Source organism: Anguilla anguilla, chromosome 12 (assembly GCF_013347855.1).
Source record: "Anguilla anguilla isolate fAngAng1 chromosome 12, fAngAng1.pri, whole genome shotgun sequence".
Classification (NCBI taxonomy): Eukaryota; Metazoa; Chordata; class Actinopteri; order Anguilliformes; family Anguillidae; genus Anguilla; species Anguilla anguilla.
Window position 1 is genome coordinate 7,950,656 of NC_049212.1, and position 9,601 is coordinate 7,960,256.

Genomic DNA, 9,601 nt, shown 5'->3' on the forward strand with positions numbered 1-9,601 from the left:
ATTACACTAATTGACACTAATTAAGGCCTTAATTAAAGCCAGGCGCGCCGGAGTCACTTGTGCCACCTCCACACAGTCAGGTTGGGTCAGGGTCATAACCCCCGACCCGTCCACCCCCCCACCCTCCCCACACTGCGATTAGCCTGTCAGCAAAAAGGACACCAGCGTCTTTATCACCAAACAGCCAAGGCACTGCATTTCACTGCGTGTGTGTGTGTGTGAGTGAGAGAGTGTGTGTGCGTGTGTGTGTATGTATATGTGTGTGTGTGTGTGTGTGTGTGAGAGAGTGAGTGTATATGTGTGTGTGTGTGTGTGTGTGTACGTGTGCATGTGTGTGTATGTGTATGTATATGTGTGTGTGTGTGTGTGTGTGTGTGCGCGCGCGTGTGTGTGTGTGCATGTATGTGTGTGTGTGTGTGTGTGTGAGAGTATGTGTGTGTGTGTGTGTGTGAGTGTATATGTGTGTGTGTGTGTGTGAGAGTGTGTACGTGTGCATGTGTGTTTATGTGTATGTATATGTGTGTGCGTGTGCGCTTGTGCGTGTGTGTGTGCGCATTCTTTATAGACGCACTCTTGCAGGGTGGGGTTAATATCCTCCGGGCCAGTGGGGGTGATATGGGTCAGTGGGGGTGATATGGGTCTGATTGGGCCCAGCTGGCCTTGTGCCTTCCTTAGCGTTTGTAAAATGGACGCAGTCTCCAGTTCGGTTCGACACAGGAAGCGAGCGCGACTGGAGGAGGAGGGACCAGCGTCTTCGGGGGGGTGCGGAAATGGGGGGTGGGGCAGTGGGAGGGGCTCTCCCTCCCGCTCCGGCGTGGGGGGGGGGGGCGGGGCTCAGAGCTTGTTGGCGTACAGCGTGTCCTCCTCGCTCTCGCTCTCGTCCTGGAACTCGTGGCCCAGCAGGGACTTCTCCGAGCCCATGGAGGTGAGGCGGATGTCGCCCTCGTAGTCGTCGCGGTGCTGCCGCAGCCGGTGGAAGCCGTCCTTCTGCCGCGTGGACTTGGCCGAGCACACGCACCAGATGATGCAGGCCGTGATGACCAGGGCGGTCATGGAGGCCGCTGGGGGGGGGAGAGGCGGCGGTGAGAACAGGAAATGGTAAAAAACAGGCCAAGCAGGGCAACGCACCACAGAAGAAAAATTAAAACCAAAAAGGCATTGACAAAAAAAGAACTGAATTGAAAAAAACACTACTGAAAGAACATGAAAAGCAGTTCAAATAACATTTTGCAACAATTAAGTTAAAATTAAAAGCTAGAATATAAAAATAAACATTTGCCGTGTTTCACATGCTTTTGTAATTCGCTTTGGCTAAAAGCATCTACAAGTGACAAAACTATAATTTGCAGTATTCAAAATGGCTTTAATGGAAGAAACAGTCTCGGCTTCTGCACAGTTTAGCCACCAAAAAATTAACTCAATGAACTCCTGAAGGTCCTGGCAGCTGATTGGGCTGAACTAACAAGACTCCTGAAGGTACTGACAGCCGATTGGGCCAAACTACCAAGACTCCTGAAGGTCCTGGCAGCCGATTGGGCCGGACTACCAAGACTCCTGAAGGTACCGGCAGCCGATTGGTCCCGGCTTCCCGCACTCACTTACCCGCGGTGGCCACCACAAACTCCCGGGGGAGGCCGAAGATGTGGTTGTCCATGTCGAATTCGATGATGATGGAGCTGGCGGCTTCATACGACGACACGAACACCTGGCAGAGACGGGTTTCCCCACACGCGTCAGACAGACACGCCTTAAACACAGATTAACATACGGACCGCCCTGATGTTTGAGAGGCATTATGGGAAATTTCAAGTCTGTCTATATAAATGAATGCACCCGCACTCTCCTACACTTTTATGCAGTAAAAACACTGTGTGTATTTGTACACAGGGTTTTCCCTTGTGGGTGCTTATGAGAAACACTGCACGAGTAATCGCTGATGTCATCGCTGATGTCATCGCCAGTCCCGTAGACCCTCACACACCCACCTTCTGCCGCTGCTGCTGGTAACCGTCGGCGACGGCCTCGATGTTGTGAGCCCCGGGGGCCAGCAGGGCGTGGAAGTACCCCCCCTCGCTGGTGAACACCCTCACCCCCCCGTTCAGCACGATCATCGCCCCCACGATGGGCCGCCCGCTCTTATCCTGCACCACGCCCCGCACCCCTTTATGCACCTGAGACGGAGCGAGAGAGAGAAAGAGAGAGAGAGAGAAACACAGAGGGAGTTTAAATTTGGAAAGAACATTCTGGAACACCTTTCAACACACATTAGACCACCTCAATCGTAGTTAGACGGAAACCTTATATCTGGCAGAAACAGAAGTCTCAGATCGCAGAGGGGGGGGTGGGGACAAAAATATAATTTGTCCCCACCAAGTTTTAAAAAAAAAAACAGCCCATGGTATTCTGATATTTACACAAAGCACTTTGTCCACATCACATTGTAAACTCTGTCTTATTTGTCCAGGGACAGTACTTACAGCCAAACTCTGTTCTACTCCGTAAAGCGTCTTTGTGACAGTTCTCTGTAAAAAGTGCTATACAAATAAAATAGAATCGAAATTGAATCTTCACCTGAAAGAAACATAACCCTGCTCCCTATTTTCACGCATTTTGACATCAGTCCCTGTCCCAGGATAAAATTCCACACAGAAGCAATCTCCTTTACTTTTTTCTGAATGTATCCAAAACAATAAAAAGACCCTTAAATCTGCCTGTACCCTCAGAAGCAATGGAACAGAGTTTTTACTCATCCAGAGAGCGCTCTTAAAACAGACTGCGCTGGTTTAACCTTGGAATCAGAGAGGTAAACAATTTTATATCTGTGTAGAATCCACCACATCTTCCTGACCAAAGCAAACCAGTATCATATCAGATCATAAAGGAAATGGCTTCTGTGTGGAATGTCATCCAGGGACAGAGAATGATGTCAAAATGCTTGAAAATAGGGAGCAAGACCTGGTTATGTTTGTTCAGGTGAAGATAAAAACAGGAATCGCGTTTGACTGTAAGTACTGTCACTCGACAAATAAGACAGAGTTTACGATGTGACGTGGATGTCAAAATGTACGCGCTCACTCTCAGTGTTAGACATGGATTTTCAACAGCGTTGCTTTGCTGCATTCCACTATTTATTTTATTTTTTCTTTTTTTAAAAGGAGACAGGACAGCCTGCCTGTATGCCTTTTCTTCCACCTTATTCAGACTGGGAGAAGCACAGACTGCAACAGACAGAAAAACGGGACCACAGGGTCGGGTTTACAAACGCGCACAGGAAGTAAAACCAAAACACAGGAAACGAACAGATAGTCGTATGACACATAATTTGAATTTGACATATTTGGATGTGCTGCACCCCAATGAAGATGTGGAGCCAAGCAGCGCCCCACCCAGCCCCACTCACCTCCACCAGCATGCTGAGGAGGGACTTCCTGTTCTCCGCCCACAGGCGGGACAGCTGGTCAGCAGCGGGGAACAGGCAGCAGCCCGTGTACACGGTGATCTCAGGACAGTGCCCGAAATCCAGACTGAAGTCCTGAGAATAGAGACCGATATCAGCATCACACGCACTATACACAAACTACACACACACACACACACTATACACAAACTACACACACACACTACACACAAACTACACACACACACTATACACAAACTACACGCACACACACACTATACACGAACTACACACACACACTATACACAAACTACACGCACACACTACACACAAACTACACACACACACTATACACAAACTACACGTACAGACACTATACACAAACTACACGCACACACACACACACACTATACACAAACTACACGTACACACTATACACAAACTACACGCACAGACACTATACACAAACTACACGCAGACACTATACACAAACAACACGCACACTATATACAAACTACACACATAGGCCTACACTATACACAAACTACAGATACACACACACTATACACAAACTACACACTATACACAAACAACACGCAAACAGTATATACAAACTACATGCACACACTATACACAAACTACACACACACACTATACACAAACTACATGCACACACTACACACTACACACAAACTACACACACACACATACTATACACAAACTACACACATGCACACACTATACACAAGCTACCCGCACACACACTATATGCAAACTACACACACACTACGCACTATACACAAACTACACACACAAACTACACACACACACACACACACACACACAGGTTAGCGTACCTTCATGCTGCCCATGTGACTATGCCATTCGGCTGCGCGTAGGACGCCCCCCGGAATGTTTTCCACTGCAGACACACAACAGGGACGGGTGAGCTGGGTCCCGCTGAGCCTCCTCCATCAGGCTCGCTAGCAGGACAGAATTCCCCCAAATCTACACCCCACCCACTCTCAGCATCACTGCCTACCTCCTCCATCAGGGCCGCTCGCAGGAGACAGTGCCCCCAAATCTACACCCCACCCACTCTCAGCATCACCGCCTACCTACCTTGGCTGTTTGGACACCCGGGACGCCCAAGGTGCATTGTGGGATGGTTGTTGGCATATACGGAAGCAAGGTACTTCAAGGTGTCTTCATTCTCCACTGAGCACAATATGAAAAACAGCCTTTTGTCAGGAAACTTAGCATAACAAGCATTAAAGCCTTACACCAGGAAACAGAGCCTACACCAGGAAACAGAGCATTACAGGAAACAGAGCCTACACCAGGAAACAGAGCATTACAGGAAACAGAGCCTACACCAGGAAACAGATCATTACAGGAAACAGATCATTACAGGAAACAGAGCCTACACCAGGAAACAGATCATTACAGGAAACAGAGCATTACAGGAAACAGATCATTACAGGAAACAGAGCCTACACCAGGAAACAGATCATTACAGGAAACAGAGCCTACACCAGGAAACAGATCATTACAGGAAACAGAGCATTACAGGAAACAGAGCCTACACCAGGAAACAGAGCATTACAGGAAACAGAGCATTACAGGAAACAGAGCGAGGCAGAGCACAGGACATACCTGGCTGGACAGGTTTGTTGTAGGGGTAAGTGGCGAGCAGCGTCCCCCCGTCCAGGGCCACAGAGAGGGTGAAGCCCTTGGTCTGGATCAGCTTCATCACCGCCTCCGTCTCTGGCTGCATCTCCTGGAAGCGCTGCGACGCATTACCTGCACACACACACAAACACACACACGCATCCTTACTGCGACGCATTACCTGCACACAGGTACACACACACGCATCCTTACTGCGACGCATTACCTGCACACAGGTACATACACACGCATCCTTACTGCGACGCATTACCTGCACACAGGTACACACACACGCATCCTTACTGCGACGCATTACCTGCACACAGGTACACACACACGCATCCTTACTGCGACGCATTACCTGCACACAGGTACATACACACACACATCCTTACTGTGGTGCATCAAACGCCTGCATGTGCAAGAACTGCGGTCTCAAACTCCAGTCCTGGAGAGCCACAGCATCTTCTGTCATCTTTTCCAATCATCTCCCCTTTAGGCTAAAACACCAAAATCCCACAGATGCTGCATCCCTCCAGAACCTGAGTCTGAGATTCCTGCACTACAGCCTCGCCCAGGACTCCTCTCTTAGCCCCCCTCCTGCCTGCTCCCACAAGTCTCTGTCACCGCCCACGATTTTGCAATGTCAGAACTTGCCCAGCAAAGAGAAATACATACGAGTAAGTAAATCAGACGTTCCACTGGTGAACACATAGCTCAGCTGGCTAGCTAGCATTTAAAGAACGAATTAAATGAAACGTGTATGTTCAAAATGGCAACTACTCCAATCACATACGGTAACAAAACACCACATTTTAAATTAAATAACAGCGATTGTTCACTAGTATGTAACAGGACTGACTGAAACTGAACTTCTCTGGCATTTGTCACAGGAAATAACAGGTGGTTTTTGTTTGCGGCTGCCTCAACAATATTGGGAAACATCTTCCAAAAACATCTTGAGAAGAAACATCTTTCGAGCGTCTGAAAGGGGTCTGCAGGACGTGAAGAGGAGGAAGAACTGAGTGAGGATCTGGGTGAAGGGGAGGAGGAACTGACCAATGGGGAGGAGGACCTGAGTGAAGGGGGGGAGGAACTGACCAAAGGGGTGGAGGGACTGGCCGAAGGGAAGGAGGGACTGACCGAAGGGAAGGAGGTACTGGCCAAAGGGGAGGAGGAACAGACTGAAGGGGAGGAGGGACTGACCGAAGAAGTCTGTGTCCAGGTCCTTCTTGTGCGCGTTGGTCAGGCCCACCTCAGAGCTGCAGTGCTTCTCCTGGGCCAGCTCCCGCCCGTCCGGGTTCACCAGCGGCAGGATCACGATCCTGGTCCTGTCAATCAGCTGCGGGGGGGAGGAGAGGGGGCGGAGCGTGAGAGGAGGAGGAGGAGGAGGAGGAGGAGGAGGGGGCGGTCCCGGGAGGCCGCGGGACGCTCGGGACGCTCGCGGCGCCTCACCTTGGTGACGGAGGGGCTCTTGCCGTAGTTGATGCACAGGAAGGCGGCCAGCTCCAGCAGGAGCTCCGTGCCCACCGGCGCGTTGCCGTGGATACCGCCCACGAATCGCACCTTGGGCTCGGCGGGCTCGGGCACCTTCGGCATGTTGGAGATTTCGAGGGCCCAGATGGTCCGGAATTCCACACTCTGCCCCAGACTGGCCCAACCAATCAGTGATGAGAAGCAGGGAACCAATGAGAGATGAGGGAATAAAAACTTGAGTTACCATCCTGGTTTCACCATGAAAAAGATGACTTCCAGCATCAGATGAGCAACTGAGAGCAGACCAGCGTACCTGTACAGGTAAGAACAGGCCAGTGTACCTGTACAGGTAAGAAAAGACCAGCTTATCTGTACAGGTAGGAGCAGGTTAGCGTACCTGTACAGGTAAAAGCAGACCAGCGTACCTGCACAGGTAGGAGCAGGTTAGCGTACCTGTACAGGTAGGAGCAGGTTAGCGTACCTGTACAGGTAGGAGCAGGTTAGCGTACCTGTACAGGTAGACTCAGGCTAGCGTACCTGTACAGGTAGGAGCAGGTTAGCGTACCTGTACAGGTAAGAGCAGGCCAGCGTACCTGTACAGGTAAGAAAAGACCAGCGTACCTGTACAGGTAAGAATCAGGTCAGCGTACCTGTACAGGTAGGAGCAGACCAGCGTACCTGTACAGGTAAAATCAGGCCAGCGTACCTGTACAGGTAGACTCAGGCTAGCGTACCTGTACAGGTAGGAGCAGGTTAGCGTACCTGTACAGGTAGGAGCAGGCCAGTGTACCTGTACAGGTAGACTCAGGCTAGCGTACCTGTACAGGTGGGAGCAGGTTAGCGTACCTGTACAGGTAGACTCAGGCTAGCGTACCTGTACAGGTAGACTCAGGATAGCGTACCTGTACAGGTAGCAGCAGGCTAGCGTACCTGTACAGGTAGACTCAGGCTAGCGTACCTGTACAGGTAGACTCAGGCTAGCGTACCTGTACAGGTAGCAGCAGGCTAGCGTACCTGTACAGGTAGCAGCAGGCTAGCGTACCTGTACAGGTAGACTCAGGCTAGCGTACCTGTACAGGTAGCAGCAGGCTAGCGTACCTGTACAGGTAGACTCAGGCTAGCGCACCTGTACAGGTAGACTCAGGCTAGCGTACCTGAACAGGTAGACTCAGGCTAGCGTACCTGTACAGGTAGACTCAGGCTAGCGTACCTGTACAGGTAGACTCAGGCTAGCGTACCTGTACAGGTAGACTCAGGCTAGCGTACCTTTGCAGGCGGGTGATCTTGGGGAAGTTGTAGGTCAGCCCGCGCAGGAACTCGGACAGCTCGTTGTAGGCGCGGTAACGGAAGCTGCTGTGCGGGGCGGTGGACTGCAGGAGCTGCTCCAGGCCGCGCTCGCTGGAGAGCTCCTTGATGAAGCGCTCAAACTCCTCCTCCGTGGGGTCCCGCGTCGGGGGAGGGCCCTTCGCCGCCGCCCCCTCCTCGCTGCGCACCCGCGTCAGCCGGAAGTCCACCAGCTCCACCCCCTCGTCCGGCACGGTGGCGTAGACGGTGACGGGAGTGTACCTGGAGAGGCGAGGGGGGGGGGGGGGGGGTGGATGGGTCGGGGGGGGAGGTCAAACTCAGCGCTCAAACACAGAAGCGTAGCATCATGGGTAAGGAACTAAAGGTTGCAGGTTTGATTCCCAGGTAAGGGCAATGTCGCTGTATCCTTCAGCAAGATACCGAACCTAAATCACTTCACTATATTTACCAGCTGAGTAAACGGATGCCGTGTTTAAAACAATGCTTGTGAGCGGAGACTCACCCGCGCGCGGACGCAGTCAGCTGGTACGTGCCGGGCGCCAGGAGGCGCCAGTAGTCCCCGGCCTTGTTGGTGGTGATGGGGTGATCCACCTCCGCCACCGTGATGGTGGCATTGGAGATGCCCGTGCCGTCCTTCCCGTCCATCACCATCCCCTTCACCCCCTTGTGCACCTGCGAATCAGAGACACTCAATGCACTGCCAATCAGCCAATCAGCACCATCCCCTTCACCCCCCTTGTGCACCTGCGAATCAGAGACACTCACTGCACTGCCAATCAGCCAATCAGCACCATCCCCTTCACCACCCCCCCCGTGCACCTGCAAACCAGAAACACTCACTGCACTGCCAATCAACCAATCAGCCAATCAGCACCATCCCCTTCACCCCCCTGTGCATCTGCAACCTAGAGACACTCACTGCACTGCCAATCAGAGAGAGAGAAAGAGAGAAGTAGAGAGAGGGCGGCTGTGAGAGAGCGAAAGAGAGGGAAAAAGAGGAAGAGACGGGGAGTGAGAGAGACGAGGAGAGGGAGAGAAGGAGGGAGGGAGAGAGAGAGGGAAAGGGGGAGGGAGAGTAGGAGGTAGAGAGAGAGAGAGTGCGAGAGAGAGAGAGAGAAAGACGGCGTGGGAGAGAAGGAGAACAGACCTGGTGTATAAACTGCAGCAGGGCCTGCCGGTTCTGCTCCCAGTACATGGGCAGGTCTTTGGCGGGCGGGTATTTCACGCAGCCCAGCTCGATGGTCACCTCAAAGCAGTTTGTGTTGAGGTAGTTCCAGTCCTGCATGCCCCCTACAGGCCAGACAGAGAACAGCCACGTTACTGAGCTCCAGACACATGCACATAATGTGCAGCCAATCAGCTGCCACGTTACTGAGCTCCAGACAAAAACACAAATGGGCAGCCAAACAGCTACCAATTTTACTGAGCTCCAGACACACGCGCACACGGGCAGCCAATCAGCTGCCACGTTACTGAGCTCCAGACACACGCGCACACGGGCAGCCAATCAGCTGCCACGTTACTGTTTACACTACCCTGGGAGTACTCCATCAGAACAAAGACAGACCAGAGGACAGGTGTTAACGCCTCATTAACACACAGTGCTCAGGCAGGCGTAGGGAGACCTGCACCCCAGGCCGCACTCACCTGGCACGCTGTACCAACCCGCCCCGTTGGTGATGCCATCCTGGAAGAACTCCCCTGGGTACAGATCTACACACGGTATCCCCTTTTGCATGAGAGGATTACCCT

General features: G+C 52.0%; 1 protein-coding gene across 1 annotated transcript in view; it reads right to left on the bottom strand.

Moving 5' to 3' along the window:
* Positions 1-789: 789 nt before the first annotated feature.
* Positions 790-9,601, bottom strand: part of cpda (carboxypeptidase D, a) — a 22,105-nt gene continuing 13,293 nt past the window's right edge. The window contains exons 9-21 of the mRNA XM_035385967.1: positions 9,497-9,599; positions 8,997-9,139; positions 8,352-8,521; positions 7,811-8,110; positions 6,524-6,719; positions 6,275-6,410; positions 5,054-5,200; positions 4,520-4,615; positions 4,255-4,319; positions 3,401-3,532; positions 1,986-2,171; positions 1,603-1,705; positions 790-1,061 (exon numbers count right to left, since the gene is read on the bottom strand). Coding sequence (XP_035241858.1) covers positions 835-1,061; positions 1,603-1,705; positions 1,986-2,171; positions 3,401-3,532; positions 4,255-4,319; positions 4,520-4,615; positions 5,054-5,200; positions 6,275-6,410; positions 6,524-6,719; positions 7,811-8,110; positions 8,352-8,521; positions 8,997-9,139; positions 9,497-9,599 — 2,004 coding nt within the window. The 3' untranslated portion in view covers positions 790-834. The remainder of the gene's footprint in view (positions 1,062-1,602; positions 1,706-1,985; positions 2,172-3,400; positions 3,533-4,254; positions 4,320-4,519; positions 4,616-5,053; positions 5,201-6,274; positions 6,411-6,523; positions 6,720-7,810; positions 8,111-8,351; positions 8,522-8,996; positions 9,140-9,496; positions 9,600-9,601) is intronic.